This window comes from Amblyraja radiata, chromosome 15 (genome assembly GCF_010909765.2).
Source record: "Amblyraja radiata isolate CabotCenter1 chromosome 15, sAmbRad1.1.pri, whole genome shotgun sequence".
In the NCBI taxonomy this organism is placed as follows: domain Eukaryota; kingdom Metazoa; phylum Chordata; class Chondrichthyes; order Rajiformes; family Rajidae; genus Amblyraja; species Amblyraja radiata.
Window position 1 is genome coordinate 55,355,747 of NC_045970.1, and position 23,094 is coordinate 55,378,840.

The 23,094-nt window shown below is 50.5% G+C and overlaps 1 protein-coding gene across 1 annotated transcript in view; it reads left to right on the forward strand.

The window, feature by feature from the left end:
• Positions 1-23,094, forward strand: part of LOC116981467 (zinc finger protein 271-like) — a 74,894-nt gene that overhangs the window by 50,809 nt on the left and 991 nt on the right. Inside the window, exons 9-12 of the mRNA XM_033034518.1 lie at positions 14,480-14,918; positions 17,330-17,465; positions 17,976-18,115; positions 18,548-19,001. Of these exons, the coding sequence (XP_032890409.1) occupies positions 14,480-14,918; positions 17,330-17,465; positions 17,976-18,115; positions 18,548-19,001 (1,169 nt within the window). The remainder of the gene's footprint in view (positions 1-14,479; positions 14,919-17,329; positions 17,466-17,975; positions 18,116-18,547; positions 19,002-23,094) is intronic.

Here is a 23,094-nt window from a genome sequence, read left to right on the forward strand (position 1 = left end):
GTTGGGCCTAACATCGTGGAGCCGGCGGCGACCTCCGGCCGGGACTAACCTGAGGGCTCCAGTTGCAGAGCCTGCGGAACTGACATCGTGGAGGTGGCCAACTTCGGAGCGGGAAGAGCTGTGGTGGCGTGCGGCTGCGACCCGACTTTGAAGTTCGGAGGCACCGGCCGCAGACCTGGTGGACGGGAATAACGGGAGCTCGCAGGTCCCTGGTGGGAGACCGCTTTTCCGAGCTCCGCAACGGCGACTTCTCCCGCTGGAATCGCGGGTTTAAGGACATGGAGCCGGGGCCTAACATCGCCCGGCGTGGCTTAAACGGCCTCAGGACTTACCATCGCCCGCCGGGGGCTTTAACATCGGAGCCCCAGTTCGCCTCGACGCTGCAGTTGGACTGATGGACCACGGGAGAAGGAACAAAGGGAAGAGATAAAGACTTTGCCTTCCATCACAGTGAGGAGATGTTGGAGACTCACTTTGATGGATGTTTATGTAAACTATGTTAAGTGTGGGTCTTGGATTGTGTTGTAAACTGTAGAAATGATATTTTGTTCAAACCTAGGTTTGAATGACATTAAATTCCATTCTATTCTATTCTATCAGCTTTCCTCTATATATAAAAAAAGAATAATGCTAACTGATCGCGCACGATTGTGACGGCTTGATTTCAAAGGCAGGGCAGGGACATTCCCTGAGGGATTCGGGGGGTTGGAAGAGGTTTCTTCTGTGTTTTTCCCCTCAGTTGTTTGTGGAGGAAGGCGACGGCATTCGGCCCGTCGGGCTAGGATGCGCGGGAGGAAGGCTGAGCTCGGATTGAGGCTTGGAAGGCTGTGCTCGCCTCCCCTGCCCCGACGCGCTGGGGGGGGGGGGGGGGGGGGGGTGGGGGGGGGGAGGGAGCGTGCAAACTCCACACGGACAGCGTCAGTGGTCTCCCTGCCTGGAGACAGGCCCTTCGGCCCCTCTTCCGTGCTACCCCGGGCTTTCTCCAACACAGCCTTGCACTGTTCTGCACTGGATATTGCATTTATTGCATTTGTCATCACCGTGTGTGCACTGTTTCCTCTGGCGGCTGCGTGTGAACGGGCGATTTCAATGCGCAGAACAACAAATTAATGAAGCATCTGGAACACAGTTCTCATTGGTTGCTGCAGGCTGAAGCATCAAACTACTATCCTGTTGAGCCTCGTCAGTCCCACAGCACAGAAACACACAGCCATGCCTATCGAAGCTAGTCCCACATGCTCGCGTCTGGCCCCTAACCCTCTTTGCCTTTCCCACCCAAGCCTTTCGAAAGGAGTTGAGGAGGAATTTCTTTAGCCAGAGGGTAGTGAATCTGTGGAATTCATTGCCACAGACGGTGGTGGAGGCCAAGTCACTGGGTATTTAGGCTTGTATTCACTGTAGTCTAGAAGGATGAGGGGGCATCTTATAGAAACATATACAATTATAAAATGACTGGACAACCTAGATGCAGGAAAAATGTTCCCAATGTTGGGCGAGTCCAGAACCAGGGGCCACAGTCTTAGAATAAAGGGGAGGTCATTTAAGACTGAGGTGAGAAAAAACTTTTTCACCCAGAGAGTTGTGAATTTATGGAATTCTCTGCCACAGGGCAGTGGAGGCCAAATCACTGGATGGATTTAAGAGAGTTAGATATTCTTGTGGCAAGTGGAGTCAAGGGATATGGGGAGAAGACAGGCACGGGTTATTGATAGGGGACAATCAGCCATGATCACAACGAATGGCGGTGCTTGCTCGACTTGCCGAATGGTCTCCTCCTGCACCTATTTTCTATGTTTCTGTTGTTTAGATTTTATAGATACTGGTCTCCTTTCATTGAATTTCTTCAAGAACAGAATGGTTGAACCACAAATTTAAAACCGATGCTTGGGTTGGGTTAGTGGGTGTAGGGAAGGATAGTGGGATATATCTCCTGTTTTTTCCCCTCTTTTTTTTCTCTCACTTCTTTGTCAGTTCAGGGGTTTTTGCTTCTCTCTTTTTTGTATCTTCTTTCTCTTCATTCTTTCCTTTTTACTTTTTTCCCGATTCATTTATCAGGTTATAAAACGTTAAAACTGAAGCTGTACAAAAATTGTATCATTGTTATGTCGGTTGCTTTCTTCTTGTACAATTGCTTCTAAAAAATAAAAAAGATTTTAGAGATACTGCGCGGAAACAGGTCCTTCGGCCCACCGAGTCCTTGCCAGCCAGTGATCACCCCGTACACTAGCTCCATCCTACACACATTAGGGAAAATGTTACAGAAGCCAATTAGCCTACAAGCCTGTACGTCTTTGGAATGCGGGATAAAACCAGAGCACGCGGAGAAAACCCACGACCGTCACGGGGAGAACGTGCAAACTCCGTACAGACAGCACCTACGGTCAGGATGGAACCCGGGTCTCTGGCGCTGTGAGGCAGAAACTGTACCGCTGCACCACCGTGCCGCGCATTTTAAAGCGGGGATTGTCAGGTTTCTGATTAGTACGGATGTCAAGGGTTATGGGGAGAAGGCAGGAGAATGGGGTTGAGTGGGAGAGATAGATCAGTCATTGAATGGTGGAGCAGACTCGATGGGCCGAATGGCCTAATCATAAATAGAATCACACTTTATTAGCCAAGTATGTTTTGCAACATAAGAGGAATTTGATTTGCTATACAGTCATACCAATAAAAAGCAACAAGACATACAAAATACATTTTAACATAAACATCCACCACAGTGACTCCTCCACATTCCTCACTGTGATGGAGTATTTCCTTCTTTGTTCTCCCGTAATCGGGCACTTGAACCTTCCGTTGTCGGGGCGATCTTGGCTACCGTAGCCGGTGATCGGGCCCTCCGATTCGGGGCAATCAAGCTCCCGCATCAGGAGGATGTCAGCTCCCCGCGCCGGGTGATCGGACCCCGGGTCAGGGCCAATCGAACCTCCTGCGACTTGGAGATTCCAGACATCAGTCTCTAACCGAGACTGCTAGCTCCACGATGCTGAAATACGCAGGACAAAGATGGGAAGAACAGGAAAGGCTGTGAGAGAAGATGAGCAGAATGTGAAGCCAGAGAAAGAGATATTGGTGAAAGTGAAGGGGAAAAGGACGAAACGGGTCCCGTTCAGGTGGGGCACAGGGAAGAGAGGGAAAAAAAGGGGAGAGACAAAAATCTGGAATAAGTCAGCAGGTCAGACAGCATCGCTGGAGAAAAGGAATGGGTGACGTTTTGGGTCGAGACCCTTCTTCAGACTGAGTAAGGGAAGAGGGAGACTAAAGATATGGAAGGGTGAGGTGTGAAAATGACAGAACAAAGCAGATGCTAAGGATATGCAAAAAAAAAAAGGAAAAAGGCCATTGTTAGCTGTGGGCGAGGTGAAATCGAGTTACTGACAATGAGACTCAACAAGATGACTTTGAAGGTTGACACAAAATGCTGGACATGGCCGTCCGAAGGGAGGGGGGGGGGTGCGACCCCCAGAATAAAAACAAATTCAGAGGAAAAATAAACATTTACGCGAAATCGGGGAAATTCTGGTTCCGGCCACGGGATGATTTTGAGAAATATATATTTGTGACTATCCGCGCCTGCGCAGTGGGGGGAAGCTGGTGACAAATGACGCAATATGACGCGGTCTCTCCGCGCGTGCGCACAGTGGGCGGGATCGGATGGCCGCCATTTTGAATGCATCGCCTCGACGCCCCGGGCCTAGTCTGGGTGAGTGAAGCCTGAAATATTAAACTACCCGCGATATAAGGGTCCAATCCCACCCCCCCGCCCCGCCCGGTCCCTCGCCCCCGCCCGGCCGGTCCAGCGGCTCCATCCTCAGCGCGGGAGCGGGAGCGGCCCCATCGGTCAGCCTGGCGCCTGGGCCTAGTCAGCGGGTCCCGTCCCGTCCGCTGCCGGCGGTCGCTCCGTCTGTCTGTCCGGGGAGACCGTTCTCCCGTCGCCGGCCGGGCGGGAAGCGGGAACGACTGCTCTGAACCCCAGTCCTGGCAGCGGCCGTGACCCGACAACAGGCGCTGCTCCGGCCGGGTCTACGCCCCCCCCCTCCCCCCCCCCCCCCCCTCGCCTTTCCCACCCCACTCCCCCCCCTCGCCTTTCCCCCCCAACCCCCCCTACCCCCCCCCCCCCGCCAGCCGGTCACTCGTCCCCCCCCCCCCGCCCCACCATCGCCTTTATCGGAGTGAATGACGGGCCCCGCACAGCAGCAGCAGCAGTGGCGATGGCGGCTCCACTTCCCGCCTCACCCCTGCCCGCCCTCTCCCACATACCGGCCGCTGAGTTGCGACACGGCGCCAACGGCGATAACCGCTTCCAAAACAAACCCTCCTGCATGCGGAGACTGGGAGGAAAAAAGCGGGGAGGCCCCCTACCGCCGTCTGAAGCACCTGCACCGCTCGGCCCCGCACCTTCCTGTTAGCTGGCGGAGGAGGGGAGGCGGTGGCGAGGAGGTCCCAACTGCCTCCCCCTTCGGCGGTGGGCAGGGAGGGACGGGCTGCGGGGCGATGATGCCGGTGTTCAGTCCTCACTGCCATCCCCTGTGCTCCCCTCCCCATCTACCACCCCCCCCCCTCTATCCATCCTACACTGGTCCCCCAATTCATCCTGTACGGACCCCCTTTCCAACCATCCTGCACTGTCTTCCCCCATTCATCCTGTACAGACCCCCCATTCATCCTGCACTGACCAACCCCCATCCATCCTGTACTGACCCCCCCCATCCATCCTGTACTGACCCCCCCCCATCCATCCTGTACTGACCCACCCCCATCCATCCTGTACTGACCCCCCCATCCATCCTGTACTGACCCACCCCCATCCATCCTGTACTGACCCACCCCCATTCATCCTGTACTGACCCCCCCTTCATCCTGCACTGACCCCCCATCCATCCTGTACTGATTACCCCCATCTATCCCGTACTGCCCCACTGACATCCCCCGCATTCTTCCCTCACAATTTTACCTACTCAACCAACACGCACTAACGCCTCAATCCATCCATTCTGCACCGATTGCCTTCTCAACCCCCCCATCTATCCATCCCGTGCTGATTCACACCCCCCCCCCGACCTTACTGCGTTGGAAATGTCTTCAGAGCGAACATTGACAATGTTTGATAATGAATGCAGTCAAATGTGTTTTAATTCTCAATGTTAATCTATAAAGATGGATCAATTAAATTATGAACAAGTGAAACATTAAAACTGCAGTGTTCAATTGTCACTGCTACCGTTGACACGTTATTACAGAAATCATTTTAACGGCAAAACAATGCGCTTAATATGGAGTATCTGTACTGTAGTTATTTATTGAGCAACATTCACAGCTGTATGTTGGATTTATCCAAGTTTTACTTCTACAGTTGGTCATATACATCACAAATTCGGTCTGGGGATATTTCAGTTGCAATTTTAACGTTATTTCTGAACTGGGAATGATGGCAATATATTTTTTAAATCCGGTGCGTACAAACTGGATATCTTCATTGCTGTTCACAACACATTCATCTAATCTGAATGTCCGGTAACGTGGCGTTTTGACACCTTTAAACATATTGCCAAAAGAACATTTGCTGCATTTATGTCCTTTGGCCATCTCTTGTCAGTTAGTGTAATGTTTAACCTGTCAGATGGGTATAGTCGGTTTTAACAGCTATTATCATAAAATGCCTTTAGAAAATTCCTTGCAACCTGTATATTTTGTTGTGGATAAATTATGTGGGAAGCGAGAGTGTTTCTGTACCAATAGCAATAACGACCCATGCTATGGCCATGTTATGATAATTTTTGGTCCTTCACAGAAAACACGCTTGCTTCAATCTGTAGTGTGCATGGTTAAGCACATATGTTACCGTGGTCCAGGATTTATTGACACAGGTTGATCATAGAAACATAGAAAATAGGTGCAGGAGTAGGCCATTCGGCCCTACGAGCCTGCACCGCCATTCAATATGATCATGGCTGATCATCCAACTCAGTATCCTGTACCTGCCTTCTCTTCATACCCCCTGATCCCTTTAGCCACAAGGGCCACATCTAACTCACTCTTAAATATAGCAAATGAACTGGCCTCAACTACCTTCTGCGGGAGAGAATTCCAGAGATTCACCACTCTCTGTGTGAAAAAAAGTTTTCCTCATCTCGGTCCTAAAAGATTTCCCCCTTATCCTTAAACTGTGACCCCTTGTTCTGGACTTCCCCAACATCGGGAACAATCTTCCTGCATCTAGCCTGTCCAACCCCTTAAGAATTTTGCAAGTTTCTATAAGATCCCCCCTCAATCTTCTAAATTCTAGCGAGTACAAACCGAGTCTATCCAGTCTTTCTTCATATGAAAGTCCTGACATACGCTGAATAATCCAACCACATTTTTGTTTGGAAGTGGAAAGAAATAATAGAAATTGCATTAATTGCCACGTGTAAAAAGAGTTGCGATACTGTATTATAATTTCATTGTGGTATATATATCTAGATGGGTGAATATGTTTAGTTTGTGCCTATTTGAAGCAGAAATAATATGTGAATGCTTCATTGAGCATAATTCCCACTGGTAACTACGCACTTCGTCCGAGCACATTATCGCACGCGTCATGCAAGCCTTCTTAAATGACCACCTCAACTGTCATTTGACAATCTAAAAAGCTGCCTAGGTTGCCTGGCTGGCAACAGGGGAAAACAGTTAAGTGAGTGCCCTGGGGAGTGGAGAAGGGGGAGAATAGTGGAGCGGGGGGCAGGGAAGAAGGGGGGAGGAGAAGGGTAGGGGGGGGGGGGTAGTGGAGAAGGAGGGATTGGGGCGGGAGGAGGGAAGTGGGGGGTGGAGGGGAGAGGGGAGTTCAGTTACACCCACTGAGTCCATCCCTGTGAAAAGTTAGAGATGGTGATTGGATCTGGAAGCGGACCAATACATCTATAAATAATTGTTTAAGAAGGAACTGCAGATGCTGGAAAATCGAAGGTACACAAAAATGCTGGAGAAACTCAGCGGGTGCAGCAGCATCTATGGAGCGAAGGAGATAGGCAACGTTTCGAAGGGTTTCGGCCCGAAACATTGCCTATCTCCTTTGCTCCATAGATGCTGCTGCACCCGCTGAGTTTCTCCAGCATTGTTGTGTACCATCTGTAAATAAAACTGGACAGACATCTTTTCATTTGCACAATTGATTTTATTGTATTAATTTGTAATATATTAATGTTTAACATCCATGCATTGAAGGAAGAATATTTTACAGCCCATCTGTGGTCCCTGTCCCTAACCGGTCGTCACCCGCAGGACAGCATACGTCAGCGCACCACATGATGAGTCAGCCAGATGTCGCCCCTGGATTTTAAACATTCCAAAATCTAGAGGTGACAGGGAATCACCGCGTGTCACTACATGTGTCACCACGCATCAGGCCGTGTCACGACCCGACCACGACGCGACAACCTCTTTTCAGGCTGTCGCCGAAAATATCACCCAAGTGGGACAGGCCTCTCACGCTGCGAAACTTGAGGGCAAGGCTTTCGAAGGCGGCGTCGGCGGCAAACTTCTCCCTGGCCAGGTTCTAGATCACCTCGGGCTCGAGTCCGCAGTGCTCTAAGACACTGTCCAAGCCCGAGCAGGCTCGGGAGAAGCGGCAGCTGAGGACGGAGTGCGAGCGCCATAATCCGCCTTCACCAACCTGCCACTTGAGCGGCTCCTTGGGGCGACCTACCCCTTATTCATAAACTATGACCCCTGGTTCCGGACTCCCACAACATCGTGAACATTGTTCCTGCATCTAGCCTGTCCAATCCCTTTAAAAAAAATTATGTTTCTTTCAGGTCCACCTCTCATCCTTCTAAATTCCAGTGAATATAATTCCACTCGATCCATTCTTTTCATCATATGACAGTCCCGCCATCCCGGGAATTAACCTGGTGAACCTACGCTGCACTCCCTCAATAGCAAGAATGTCCTTCCTAACGATAGACATAAAAAGCTGGAGTAACTCAGCGGGTCAGGCAGCATCTCTGGAAAGAAGGAATAGTTGACGTTTCGGGTCGAGACCCTTTTTCATACAGGTTAGGGATAAGGGAAACGAGAGATATAGACGATGATACGGAGAGATATATAATAAAAATAAACTTTATTACGGACTCAAGGTCCAGACAAGGGGCAACATTATATTTTAAAAAATGCATTGCATATTAAAAAAATATCATAAAGTACTTATAAAATCTTAGTATATCACTTATAAAAGCATCATAAATTATATATTTTTTAAAACACAATACACTAGTTAAAAATCCAGTTTAAAAGAATGATCAATGTCCTACAACGAGACAACGATACCAGTGTCTCCACAGCTGGGATTCGTAGCGTGTAGTGCCAACCCGTATGTTTGACAAGGCCACAATAAGCACATTTTTAGAGTCATTTATCCTGCAAATGAATTTATACATGTGATTCCTTAGGATAGCTTCTAAAGTACTGACTCCTGCAGCCACAAACATGTTACTAGCACTACACCATCTAGGTTTCCTTAGCAGTGTTCTCATGGCATCGTTATATGCCATCTTTAGTCTTTGCAAACTTCTTTTTCCATAGTTCGACCACAGGTGCGCAGTGTAGAGTGGTGTGCAGTATGCTCTAAATAACGACATCTTCACCACACCTGCACACACACCAAATTTACACAAGAGAATATTCGCCTGTACATACAGAATGCGTCGTTGCCTATAAATAGCCTCATCACCTGTCATGAACAATGAATGAAAGATATGCAAAAAAAGTATTGATGATAAAGGAAACTGGCCACGTTAGCTGTTTCTTGGGTAAAAAGAGTTGGGTGAAAAAGAGAAGCTAGTGCGACTTGGGTGGGGGAGGGATAGAGAGAGAGGGAATGCCGGGGCTACCTGAAGTGAGAGAAATCAATATTCATACCACTGGGCTGTAAGCTGCCCAAGCAAAATATGAGATGCTGTTCCTCAAATTTCCGTTTAGCCTCACTCTGACAATGGAGGAGACCGAGGACAGGAAGGCCTGTGTGGGAATAGGCGGGAGATTCAAAGTATTGGCAACCGGGAGATCAGGTAGGTTCAGGCGGATTGAGCGAAGGTGTTCAGCGAAACGTTCGCCAAGTCTACGTTTGGTCTCGCCGATGTAAAAGAGTCCACATCTTGAACAACGGATACAGTAGATGAGGTTGAAGGAGGTGCAAGTGAACCTCTGCCTAACCTGAAAGGACTGTCGGGGTCCCAGGACAGAGTCGAAGTGGGAGGTGCAGGAACAGGTGGTGCATCTTCTGCCGTTGCAGGGGAAGGTACCTGAGGAGGCGGTGGTTTGTGTGGGAAGGGACGAGAGAGTTGCGGAGGGAACGGTCTCTGCAAATTAGGAGAACAAAACTGCACAGAAAAAGACATAAAAAGCTGGAGTACCAGCTTTCTAAGAGGGTTCTCAACATGAAACCCCACCCTTCTCTGCAGGGATGCTGCCCGACCCGCTGAGTTACTCCAGCACTTTACCATCAATGGGTGCCGTACTTTTTACACAACTTGAAGACCTTGGTCCTTATCTCATTCAAGACCTGGGAATTAAAATACTGGGGGACAATTCCTTGGTGAAAACGTAGGCGGCCCATGTTGGCACTGACGTTGGAACTGAAGTTGGGAGGTCTAGTTGTAGTTGTATAAGACGTTGGTGAGGCTGCATTTAGAATATTGTTATCAGTACTGGGCACCGTGTTATAGGAGAGATATTGTCAAACTTGAAAGGGTTCAGAGAAGATTTACGAGGATGTTGCCAGGACTAGAGGATGTGAGCTATAGGGAGAGGTTGAGCAGGCTGGGTCTCTATTCAATGGAGCGCAGGAGGAGAGGAGATCTTATAGAGGTGTACAAAATCATGAGAGGAATAGATCGGGTAGATGCACAGATTTTGCCCAGAGTAGTTGAAATGAGGACCAGAGGACACGAGTTCAAGGTGAAGGGGAAAAGATTTAATAGGAGCGAGTGGAGGAGGGTCAGGGCGGTGAGTATATAAAGCGAGCGCGGGGCTTGCTTTCACAGAGGCCCGGGACCGTTGGAGCGAGTGGAGGAGGGTCAGGGCTTTTACCAAAATCTGTAGCGTTCCACACTTCATAGGGAGGGTTCTGGTGGAAGCCGCTGATTGGGTGCAACCTCAGGTTAGCATTTCTGCTTTCTGGTTAAAGGTACAGTGCTTTAGTAAAGGTACAGTGAGCTAAGGGTGCAGTGCTTTAGTAAAGGTACAGTGAGCTAAAGGTACAGTGGGCTAAAGGTACAGTGCTTTAGTAAAGGTACAGTGAGCTAAGGGTACAGTGCTTTTTGTTTATATAATAAAGGTGCTGTTTAAAGGTCAAGAGGGAGCAGCTGTTGTGAGTCAGATACCTACTGATTTCTCCCAGCAGTTTCTATTGCATTGTACTTGTATCGGATCCAGGGTAAGGCGGGAGAATGACAGCCAGAGCAGTGTATTGTTCGGGATGTCAGATGTGGGAGGTCATGGTGTCGGATGGCCCTCCAGACGTCCACATCTGCACCAGGTGCAGCGAGATGGGGCTCCTAAGGGACCGTATTAGGATCCTGGAGCAGCAACTCGATGACCTCTGTCTGGTCAGGGAGAGTGAGGAGGTCATAGAGGGGAGTTATAGGGAGGTGGTCACTCCAATACCTCGGGAGAGAGACATGTGGGTCACGCTAAGGAAGGGCAAGGGGCAGAGGCAGGGACGAGTAAGTACTCCAATGTCGGTACGCCTTGCAAATAAGTACTCCTGTTTGAGTACGGATGGGGGTGACAGCCTACCCGGGGGTAGCGAGAGCGGACGGGCCTCCAGCACAGAGACCGGCCCTGTTGCTCCTGAAGGTAGGGACAAAAAGAAGAGGGCAATAGTAATTGGGGACTCTACTGTTAGGGGGTCGGATAGGCGATTCTGTGGACGCAGTAGGGAGACCAGGATGGTGGTCTACCTCCCTGGTGCCAAGGTCTCGGACGTGTCTTAACGCGTCCAAGATATCCTGAAATCAAAGGGAGAGGAGCCTGAGGTCGTGGTACATATAGGTACCAATGACATAGGTAAAAAACGGGAAGAGGTCCTGAAGGGAGGATTTAGGGAGTTGGGAGGAGAGTTAAGGAAAAGGACCAAAAAGGTAACAATCTCAGGATTACTGCCTGTGCCACGCGACAGTGAGAGTAGGAATGGAGCGAGGTGGAGGATAAATGCGTGGCTGAAAGACTGGTGCAGAGGGCAGGGATTCAAGTTTCTGGATCATTGGAACTTCTTTTGGGGAAGGTGGGACCTGTACAGAAAGGATGGGTTGCACTTGAACCCGAGGGGGACCAATATCCTGGCGGGGAAATTTGCAAAGGCTACTGGGGAGACTTTAAACTAGAATGGTTGGGGCGAGGGACTCAAATAGAGAAAGCTAGTAGACAAAATGGGAGACAGGAAGCAGAAAAGGGAAGCACTCGGGCACAAGAGGAGAAAGAAAAAAAAGAAATAAACAGAGAATAAGAGGCGGGGGGTTTCTTAAATGTGCATATTTTAATGCTAGGAACATTGTAAGAAAGGTGGATGAGCTTAGAGTCTGGATAGACACCTGGAAGTATGATGTTGTGGCGATCAGTGAAACATGGTTGCAGGAGGGCTGTGATTGGAAACTAAATATTCCAGGATTTCGTTGCTTCAGGTGTGATAGAATTGGAGGGGCAAGAGGTGGAGGTGTTGCATTGCTAGTCAGGGAAGATATTACAGCAGTACTTTGGCAGGATAGATTGGAGGGCTCATCTAGGGAGGCCATTTGGGTGGAACTGAGAAGTGGGAAAGGTGTAGCAACACTTATAGGGGTGTATTACAGACCGCCAAATGGGGATCGAGAATTGGAAGAGCAAGTATGTAAGGAGATAGCAGATATTAGTAGTAAGCACAAGGTAGTGATTGTGGGAGACTTCAACTTTCCACACATAGACTGGGAAACACATTCTGTAAATGGGCTGGATGGTTTGGTGTTTGTAAAATGTGTGCAGGATAGTTTTTGCAGCAATACATAGAGGTACCTACTAGAGGAGGGGCAGTGCTGGACCTCCTGTTAGGAAATGAGACGGGTCAGGTGGCAGAGGTATGCGTTGGGGAGCACTTCGGGTCCACTGATCACAATACCATTAGTTTCAATATAATTATGGAGAGGGTCAGAACTGGACCTAGGGCTGAGATTTTTGATTGGAGAAAGGCTAACTTTGATGAGATGCGAAATGATTTAAAAGGAGTGACATGGGACATTTTGTTTTATGGGAAGGATGTAGAAGAGAAATGGAGGACATTTAAAGGGGAAATTTTAAGAGTACAGAATCTTTATGTTCCTGTTCGGTTGAAAGGAAACAGTAAAAAATGGAAAGTGCCTTGGTTTTCAAGGGAAATTGGACATCTTGTTCGGAAAAAGAGGGAGATCTACAATAATTATAGGCAGCATGAAGTAAATGAGGTGCTTGAGGAGTATAAGGAATGTAAAAATAATCTTAAGAAAGAAATTAGAAAAGCTAAAAGAAGATATGAGGTTGCTTTGGCAAGTAAGGTGAAAGTAAATCCAAAGGGTTTCTACAGCTATATTAATAGCAAAAGGATAACGAGGGATAAAATTGGTCCATTGGAGAGACAGAGTGGACAGCTATCTGCAGAGCCAAAAGAGATGGGGGAGATATTGAACAACTTCTTTTCTTCGGTATTCACCAAGGAGAAGGATATTGAATTATGTGAGGTAAGGGAAACTAGTAGAGTAGCTATGAATACTATAACTTTCAAAGTAAAAGAAGTACTGACACTTTTGAAAAATATAAAAGTGGATAAGTCTCCAGGTCCTGACAGGATATTCCCTAGGACATTGAGGGAAGTTAGTGTAGAAATTGCCGGGGCTATGACAGAAATATTTCAAATGTCATTAGAAACTGTAATAGTCCCCGAGGTTTGGCGTACTGCGCATGTTGTTCCATTGTTTAAAAAGGGTTCTAAGAGTAAACCTAGCAATTATAGGCCTGTTAGTTTGACTTCAGTGGTGGGCAAATTAATGGAAAAGATACCTAGAGATAATATATATAAGCATCTGGATAAACAGGGTCTGATTAGGAACAGTCAGCATGGATTTGTGCCTGGAAGGTCATGTTTGACTAATCTTCTTGAATTGTTTGAAGAGGTTAGTAGGAAAATTGACGAGGGTAAAGCAGTGGATGTTGTCTATATTGACTTTAGTAAGGCCTTTGACAAGGTTCCTCATGGAAGGTTGGTTAAGAAGGTTCAACTGTTGGGTATAAATGCAGGAGTAGCAAGATGGATTCAACAGTGGCTGAATGGGAGAAGCCAGAGGGTAATGGTGGATGGTTGTGTGTCGGGTTGGAGGCAGGTGACTAGTGGGGTGCCTCAGGGATCTGTGTTGGGTCCTTTGTTGTTTGTCATGTACATCAATGATCTGGATGAAGGTGTGGTAAATTGGATTAGTAAGTATGCAGATGATACCAAGATAGGGGGCGTTGTGGATAATGAAGAGGATTTCCAAAGTCTACAGAGTGATTTAGGCCATTTGGAAGAATGGGCTGAAAGATGGCAGATGGAGTTTAATGCTGATAAATGTGAGGTGCTACACCTTGGCAGGACAAATCAAAATATGACGTACATGGTAAATGGTAGGGAATTGAAGAATACAGTTGAACAGAGGGATCTGGGAATAACCGTGCATAGTTCCTTGAAGGTGGAATCTCATATAGATAGGGTGGTAAAGAAAGCTTTTGGTATGCTAGCCTTTATAAATCAGAGCATTGAGTATAGAAGCTGGGATGTAATGTTAAAATTGTACAAGGCATTGGTGTGACCAAATCTGGAGTATGGTGTACAATTTTCGTCGCCCAATTATAGGAAGGTTGTCAACAAAATAGAGAGAGTACAGAGGCGATTTACTAGAATGTTGCCTGGGTTTCAACAACTAAGTTACAGAGAAGGGTTGAATAAGTTAGGTCTTTATTCTCTGGAGCGCAGAAAGTTAAGGGGGGACTTGATAGAGGTCTTTAAAATGATGAGAGGGATAGACAGAGTTGATGTGGACCAGCTTTTCCCTTTGAGAATAGGGAAGATTCAAACAAGAGGACATGACTTCAGAATTAAGGGACAGAAGTTTAGGGGTAACATGAGGGGGAACTTCTTTACTCAGAGAGTGGTAGCGGTGTGGAATGAGCTTCCAGTGGAAGCGGTGGAGGCAGGTTCGTTGGTATCATTTAAAAATAAATTGGATAGGCATATGGATGAGAAGGGAATGGAGGGTTATGGTATGAGTGCAGGCAGGTGGGACTAAGGGAAAAAAGTTGTTCGGCACGGACTTGTAGGGCCGAGATGGCCTGTTGCCGTGCTGTAATTGTTATATGGTTATATGGTATGGTACAGCAGTTGCACCGTAGCGGACAGGAAGGCACTACAACGGGTGGTGAAAACCGCTCAGTAACTAAAACCGCTGAACTAAAAGGGGCTAAGCTTCGGTGGAGGACCACATGGCGGGGCACAACAAGGAGAAGCGTTATGAGTGCGACTTGTGTGGCAAGGTCATGCAGCACCCGTACCTGCTGGAGAACCACCGGCGAGTACACACGGGAGAACGCCCATTCGACTGCTCGGAGAGCGACAAGAACTTCCCCCGCTACCAGACCCTGCTGCTGCACTACCGTATGCACTCCGGCGAGAGCCCCTTCAGCTGCTCCACCTGTGGCAAGCGCTTCAAGACAGCACATGAGCTGATGAACCACCAGCGGGTGCACACAGACGAGAAGCCCTATGGCTGCTCCACCTGTGGCAAGAGCTTTGCCCGGTTGTCGGGGCTACAACGGTACCGGGGGATGCACAGCGATGATCGGCCCTTCATCTGCTCCGACTGCGGCAAAGGCTTCAAGTCGTATTCGCAACTGAAGCTACACAGGCGCCTGCACACCGGGGAGCTGCCCTACACCTGCAGCTACTGCGGCAAGGGCTTCACCCGCTCCCATCACCTGCGTGAGCACCAGCTCACACACACTGGCGAGCTCCCCTACACCTGCGCCCAGTGCAGCAAGGGCTTCACCTGCTCCACCAAGCTGCTGTCCCACCAGCGGGTGCACGAAGACGACCGTCCCGTCCCCAGCCCGGAGTGTGCAGAGAGCGCTTTGCCATGGCCTCCCCTGCCCTGTCTCACCAGCGCGTGCACACTAGTGGTCGGCCCTACGACTGCCCGTACTGCGGTGAGGCGTTTGACAGCTCGCGGGGGTTGCGGCAGCACCGGCGGACCCACACCGCTGAGCGGCTGCTCCCACTGTTTCAAGAGCACACGGAGGCTGCAGGGCCAGTTACACTGACCATGATGGAGAAGGTGAGGACAGACTCTACGATGGCAGAATAAAACTGGACCATCATTGCCTGTGGCAGATTGTGTTTTCTCAGCTGCCGCAGGAAGTACATCCTCTGTTGGGCATTTTTGACAGTGGAATCGATGGTGGCCTCCCGTTGATCTATCCAACAATGATCTATTCTACATTTCCCTTGAACTCTATTTCCTTTGTCCTGTTTTCACTCAATTAAGCAATGGTGCGTATTTCTGGGAATAATTCAAAAGGTGCAGGATCAGATCTTCCAACGAGGAAGAAAGATCGAAAGGGGAGTGAGGGGCGACCGCGGCTGACAAGGCAAGTCAAGGACAGTATAAAAATGAAAGAGAAGTACAACGTAGCAAAGATGAGCGAGAAGCCAGGGGATTTGGCAACTTTTAAAGAGCAACTGTAGATAACTAAAAAGCCAAATACGGGGAGAAAAGATGAGGTACGAAGGTAAGCTAGTCAAGAATATAAATGATGAGAGTAAAAGCTTCTTTAGGTATGTGAAGAGGAAAAAAATTAGTCAAGACCAAAGTTGGACCCTTGAAGACTCAAACGGGTGAATTTATTATGGGGAACAAGGAAATGGCAGATGAGTTGAACAGCTACTTTGGATCCGTCTTCACTAAGGAGGACACAAACAATCTCTCTGATCTACTGGTGGCCAGAGGATCTGGGGTGGCATCCTCGCTTCTGCGTCCTCTCTCATCGCCGTCTATGTCGCCTGCCGGTCCAACTCACAATCCACGGTGACCCCGGTGGTCTAGCGATGTCCTCCTCTATGTTGTAAGCCCTCTGTAAATCACTTCTGACGGCTAGATTGTAGCGTAATCCGATGTCGATTAAGTTTTGTCGACTATACACAAAGTCCGCTTCACACAGATTTGAAAACCGTGTGCGGACGTGGTGTCGAAGGAAGAGAAGCCGAAGCAAAGAAGTCGAAGCCAAATAGCCGAATGGAAACGAAACCGAAACGCCAAATAACCGAAAGTATACGAAGCCGAAACGCCAACGAACCAAAACCATACGAAGCCGAAAAGCCAACGAACGGAAAGGGCGGGACGGCTAAAAGCCAACTAACCGAAAGGCTGCGTCGCCTAAAAGCAGACTCACAGAATGGCCGCTCTGCCGAAACGCCACCTAACCGAAAGGCTGCGTCGCCTACAAGCCAACTAACCGAATGCCGCTCTGTCGAAAAGTCAAATAATGGCTTGTGTGGGAAAATGGATCTGGAACAATCGCTAACAAGCCCCCCCCCCCCGTGACGTCATGTCGGTTATTTGACTTTTCGCAGAGCGGCATTCGGTAAGTTTGCTTTTAGGCGACGCAGCCTATTTGACAGCCTATTTGGCTTAGAGTGTTTTGCTTCGGCTTCTCGTCCTTCGACGCCACGTCAGAGTACCTTTGAAAACACAGACGAAAACAAACAGAAAATACACCACACTAGAGAGCATAGAGACACTGCACTCGTCATCTTGCTATTGGGGGGGGGTGCAGCGTAGGTTCACAAGGTTAATTCCCGGGATGGAGGGACTGCCATATGATGAAAGAAAGGGCCTGTATTTACTGGAATTTAGGATGAGAGCAGATCTTATGGAAACATGTAAAATTATTAAAGGATTGGTCACGTTAGGTGCAGGAAACAGGCTCCTGATGTTGGGGGAGTCTAGAACCAGGGACCACAGTTTAAAGATAAGGTGTAGGCCATTTCGGACTGAGATGGGGAAAAACTCACCCAGTGAGTTGTGAATCTGGATGTCTCTGCCACAGAAGGCAGTGGAGACAAATTCAATAGATGTTTTCAAGAGAAAGTTAGATTTAGCACTTATGGCTAACGGAATCAAGGAATATGGGGAGTAAACGGGAGCGGGGTACTGATTGTGGATGATCAGCCATGATCATATTGAATGCTGGCTCGAATGGCCGACTCCTGCAACTGTTGTCTATGTTTCTGTGAAACGTTACCTATCCACGATCCTCACAGACGCATGATGCATGATGCACTTCTCATGATGCATGCCGCCGCCCCACGTGGCTCAACGCCAATCACCGGCGGGGCGGTGCCGGCAGTCCCCCTCGTATTGGGGATGACGTCAGGGCGCCGGTCGTGCGCGCCGTACGTGTGGCAGACGTCTCGGCGCAGGGCCCATGGCTGGCGGAGGTGCCCGGAAGCTCGGCCCCCCTTCTCCCACGTGTCTCCTCAACCCTCTCCCTTCTCCCCCTCACCTCGCTTCCACCATCCTCATCCCCCTCCCCCTCTCCGTCACTTGCATCCTCACCACCTCTCTGCTCCTTCGCCCCATCCCTTCTCCTGCTCACACCCTCTTCTCCCCCTCACTCCCCCTAACCCCTCCACCCGTCCCCCTTCCCCCCCTCGCCCCACTGCCCTTCCCACCCCACTTCAAGCATTAGTAATGTTCGCGCGTTAGTAATGTGCTGTTTGCCAGCTTGTTGACCCTCTGTGCTCCCCACCTGCAGGGTTTAGGAGCCGTTGCTGTGGACGGAGAGACGGGGACGTGAGCGGCCATTGAGGGCGGCCAGGGTGCCGGTGTGCAGGCTGAGCTTCGGTGGAGGTCCACATGACGGGGCACAACAAAGAGAAGCATTATGAGTGCGACGTGTGTGGCAAGGCCTGGCAGCACCCTTGCCTGCTGGAGACTCACCGGCGGGTGCACACGGGAGAACGCCCCTTTGACTGTTTCGACTGCGGCAAGAACTTCACGACGGCGCATGAGGTGAAGAGCCACCGGCGTGTGCACACGGGCGAGAAGCCCTATGGCTGCTCCACCTGTGGCAAGAACTTTGCCTGGTTGTCTGGGCTACGGCAGCACCGGCGGGTGCACACGGGCGAGAAGCCCTTTGTCTGCTCCACCGGCAGCAAGGGCTTTGCCTGCTTGTCGGGGCTACAGCGGCATCAGCGGGTGCACAGCAGTGAGCGGCCCTTCTCCTGCTCCGACTGCGGCAAAGGCTTCAAGTCGTCGCTGGACTTGTTGATGCACAGGCGCCTGCACACGGGGGAGCGGCCCTACACCTGCAGCGACTGCGGCAAGGGCTTCACCCGCGCCAACAACCTGCAGGCACACCAGCGCACCCACACCGACGAGCGCCCCTACACCTGCGCCCAATGCGGCAAGGGCTTCACCTGCTCCACCTTTCTGCTGTCCCACCAGCGGGTGCATACTGGCGACCGTCCTTTCCACAGGCCCTTTGGTTGCTCTGACTGCGGCAAGGACTTCAAGAGGGCAGACCAGCTGAAGAACCACCGGCGGGTGCACAGCAGTGAGCGACCCTTCACCTGCTCCGACTGCGACAAGAGCTTCAAGACGATGCATGAGCTGAAGAACCACCGGCGGGTGCACAGCAATGAGCGGCCCTTCACCTGCTTGGACTGCGGCAAAGGCTTCAAGTCGTTCACGGAACTGAAGGTGCACAGGCGCTTGCACACCGGGGAGCTGCCCTACATTTGCAGTGACTGCGGCAAGGGCTTCGCCCGCTCCGACAGGCTGGTGGAGCACCAGCACACTCACGCCAGCGAGCGCCCCTTCACCTGTGACCAGTGCGGCAAGGGCTTCACCCGCTCCTCCAGGCTGCTGTCCCACCAGCGGGTGCACGCCGGCGACCGTCGCGTCCCCAGCCCGGTGTGTGAAGAGCAATTTGCAATGGCCTCCCACGCCCTGTCTCACCAGCGCGTGCACACCAGTGGCCAGCCCTACGACTGCCCGTACTGCGGTGAGGCGTTTGACAGCTCGCGGGGGTTGCGGCAGCACCAGCGGGCCCACGCGGGTGATCAGCTGCTCCCACTGCGGCAAGCGTTTCAAGAGAGCACAGGGGCTGCTGGAGCACCAGCGGATACACATGAGAGAGAAACCCTTTGTGTGCGCTGAGACTGGCAAGGGTTTCACCCGCAGGTCCAGCCTGTGGCAGCACCAGAGTACCCACAGGGGTGAGCGTCCCTTCCCCTGCCCGTCCTGTGGTAAGGCTGCGACATGGAGAAGTAGACATGGAAGGAATGGGTAATGTTTCAGGTCGAGACCCTTCTTCAGTCTCGACCCGAAACGTCACCCATTCCTTCTCTCATGAGATGCTGCCTGTTCCGCTGAATAACTCCAGCACTTTGTGTGCTTTTTTGTAAACAAGTTTGTGCAGTTCATTGTTTTTAAACCATTCTGGTTAACCATCTCTGCACCATAGTGGGCGGCGCGACCGACGTCGTAGCGGCCTCTGCAGTCCGTCTGTCTTTTTTTGTCCCGTTGAGGGTATAGTCTGTAGTGAGTTTTTAATTGTGTATGTGTGGGGGGCGGGGGGGTGGGTGGGTGGGGGAAACTTTTGAATCTCTTCCCTGTACGGGGACCCGACCTTTTCCCTGTCGGGTCTCCGTTGCCGATGGGGCCTAGCACCGTGGAGCGGCCTCCAACCGGAACGACCTGGGGACTCAAGTCACGGAGCCGGCGGAGCTGCAGACCTACCATCGTGGAGCTGGCCGGTTTTGGAGCGTGGAGGGCTGTGGTGGCGCACTGCTGCGACCTGACTCCGGTGGATGGTGACACCGGGAGCTCGCGGGTCCCCGGTGGGAGACCGCTTTACGGAGCACCAGCAACAGCAACTTCTCCCGCCCGTATTGCGGGGTTGAAAGTGACCTGGAGTGGGGCCTTACATCGCCCGGCGCGGCTTTAAATGGCCGCGGGACTTGCTAGCGCCCGGCGGGTGCTTTGCCTTCCATCACAGTGAGGAGATTACACAGTTTGTGTAAATTGTGTTGGTGTGTATCTTGGTTCCTTTCTTGTTGTATGACTGCAGAAACCAAATTTCGTTTGAACTTCATGTGTGGTTCAAATGACAAATAAACGGTATTGTATTGTATTATATTGTATCTTCCCCAAAGCCTCCACATCAGTCCTGTAATGGAGTGACCAGAACTGTATGCAATACTCCAAATGCTACCTGACCAATGTCCCTTAAAGCTGCACATATACATTCCTCTCTCCTTATCTCACACGTTTTTATCTCCTTACTAGACTAAGTGGGACCCGTTGGGTCCCAGCATCACACGGGAGGGCTGGTCACCAACGCAATATTCCATCTCTCCACCAATTCCAATACTGCTCGCCAGTGGGGGGGGGGGGGGCGACTAGTATGGGTGCTGCGGGCCGAAGGTACTGGTCTCCAGAGGGCTAGTATATACATTGTGGGCCATATGGATGCTTGGGCAGGCATCCAACTGTTGCAACGATTTAAAAAGCCAAGCCAAGGCAAACAATTGGGCTGCAGACACCCGACAACCAAAATTCATTTTGTGAACACAAACTTGTTAAAAAAATGGCGAGGCAAACAAATACCGTTTTGGACTATATAAAATTCTGCACTGACAACGTCACTACCCAGAAAGAGATAACGACCTTCCCTAACCAGAAGCCGTGGATGAGCAGGGAGGTCAGACTCCTGCTGAAGGCTCGCGATGCCGCTTTAGATCTGGCAACGCTGAGGGATACGGCTCATCCAGCGCCAATCTGAAAAAGGGAATTAGGAATGCTAAACTCAATCACAAACGGCGGTTCGAGTAGCTTTTCCAAAACAACTCTGACCCCAGGTGCATGTGGCAAGGAATCAAAACCATTGCCGATTACCATAAAGTTAACACCCCCCCCCCCCCCCCAGACAACGCCTCCCTTCCTGACGAGCTAAACCATTTCTATGCTCGCTTTGACCGGGACAACAAAACTCCAGCCATCAAAGTTGCTCCACCCCCGAATGAACAACCCCTCAGTCTCTCCACCTCTGCTGTACAAGATGCACTGAGCAAGGTGAATGAGCACAAAGCTGCCGGCCCCAATGGCATCCCCGGGCGGGTGCTCAGGTCATGTGCTGGACAACTATCCCTGGTCTTCACTGACATTTTCAATCTGTCACTGGCCCAGGGTGTCGTCCCTACTTGCCTCAAGACATCAACCATTGTGCCAGTGCCCAAACAATCAGCAGGGAGTCTCAACGACCTCCTGCCCAGTGGCACTCACCTCTGTCATTGCAAAGCGCTTTGAGCGGCTGATCTTGGCTCACCTCAAAGCCAGCCCACACTGGACCCCCATCAGTTTGCCTACCGGACCAACAGGTCTACAGAGGACGCCATATCGGGCGGCCCTACACTCTGCGCTGACCCACCTGGACAGCAATAACACCTATCCTAGCTTGATCACCAAACTCAGCGGACTTGGCATCTCCACCTCCCTCTGCAATTGGACACTGGATTTCCTCACCAACAGACCACAGTCTGTTAGGGTCAACAACCTCACCTCCTCCACTATAACACTGAACACCGGCGTGCCACAGGGCTGTGTGCTCAGCCCTCTCCTCTACTCCCTCTTCACCCATGACTGCATCCCTAAGAATGGCTCCAACGCCACCAGTAAATTTGCCGACGACACCACGGTGGTAGGACTGATCAGTGACAACGACGAGTCAGCCTACATGGAGGAGGTCCAGCACCTGACAACCTGGTGTGCCAACAGTAACCTCGTCCTCAACTACAAGAAGACGAAGGAAATTATTGTTGACTTCAGGAAGAACAGAGGGGTCAGACATAACCCCCATCCATATAAATGGGACTGAGGTGGAGCGCGTCTCCAACTACAAATTCCTCGCGGTACACATCTCGGAGGATCTGTCCTGGTCCCTCAACACCTCCAAGCTGATCAAAAAGGCGCCGCAGCGCCTTTACTTCCTGAGGAGGTTCAAGAAAGCTCACTTGTCACCCCAGATCCTGACCAACTTTTACCGCTGTACCATCGAAATTATCCTGACCACCTGCTTCACGGTATGGTACAGCAGTTGCACCGTAGCGTACAGGAAGGCACTACAACGGGTGGTGAAAACCTCTCAGTACATCATCGGTGCCCCGCTCCCTGTCATGGATGCCCTCCACCGAAAACGGTGTCTGAGACGGGCCGGGAAGATCATCAAAGAGCCCTCCCACCCTAACCATGGACTGTTTGCCCTCCTCCCATCAGGGAGGCGGTACAGGAGCCTCAGGTCTCGTACTAGTAGGGTGAGGAACAGCTTCTACAACAACACTATCACATTGCTGAACTCGGAGTCCCGCCGATAGATTTCTCCAGTCTCTCTGTCCACATTGTTTGCTTATTCTGTATTTTTATTTCTATATTGCACTATTACTACGCAGTGACGTTAAACTGCATTTCGTTGTACCCATACTTGTATGTGTGCAATGACAATAAAGTTGAATAGAATTGAATTGAATTGGGCTGCAGACACCCGACAACCAAAATTCATTTAGTGAACACAAATTTGTTAAAAAAAAGGCGAGGCAAACAATTGGGCTGCAGACACCCGACAACCAAAAATCATTTTGCGAACACAAACGTTTTAAAAAGGGCTGCAGCCGCTTTACAGCCGTATTGATGGGACTCACCGTGGAGTAGACGTGCTTTCAGTGTTATTCGCAGCTCAGTCTCTGCCAGACCCTCTCGCTTCCTGGGTCTGGCAGAGACTGAGTGAGGCACGACACTTCCTGGTTTTATAGTCCCTCCCCCTGCCGCCAGCGGGGGCAGCAGAGAAAATGTAAAAACATTAATATCTCCCTCATTTTTAATCGACGGGAAAAATCCTCCGCACTCATACGGCGGAGGGGGGCTCTGAGCGAGGTGGCCAAAAATGACGGCCGTAGATGGCGCCGTTCTCTCGGAAATCACAGCACAGTCGGCCAAAAGCGGTCAAGATCAGAGATATAGTAATATA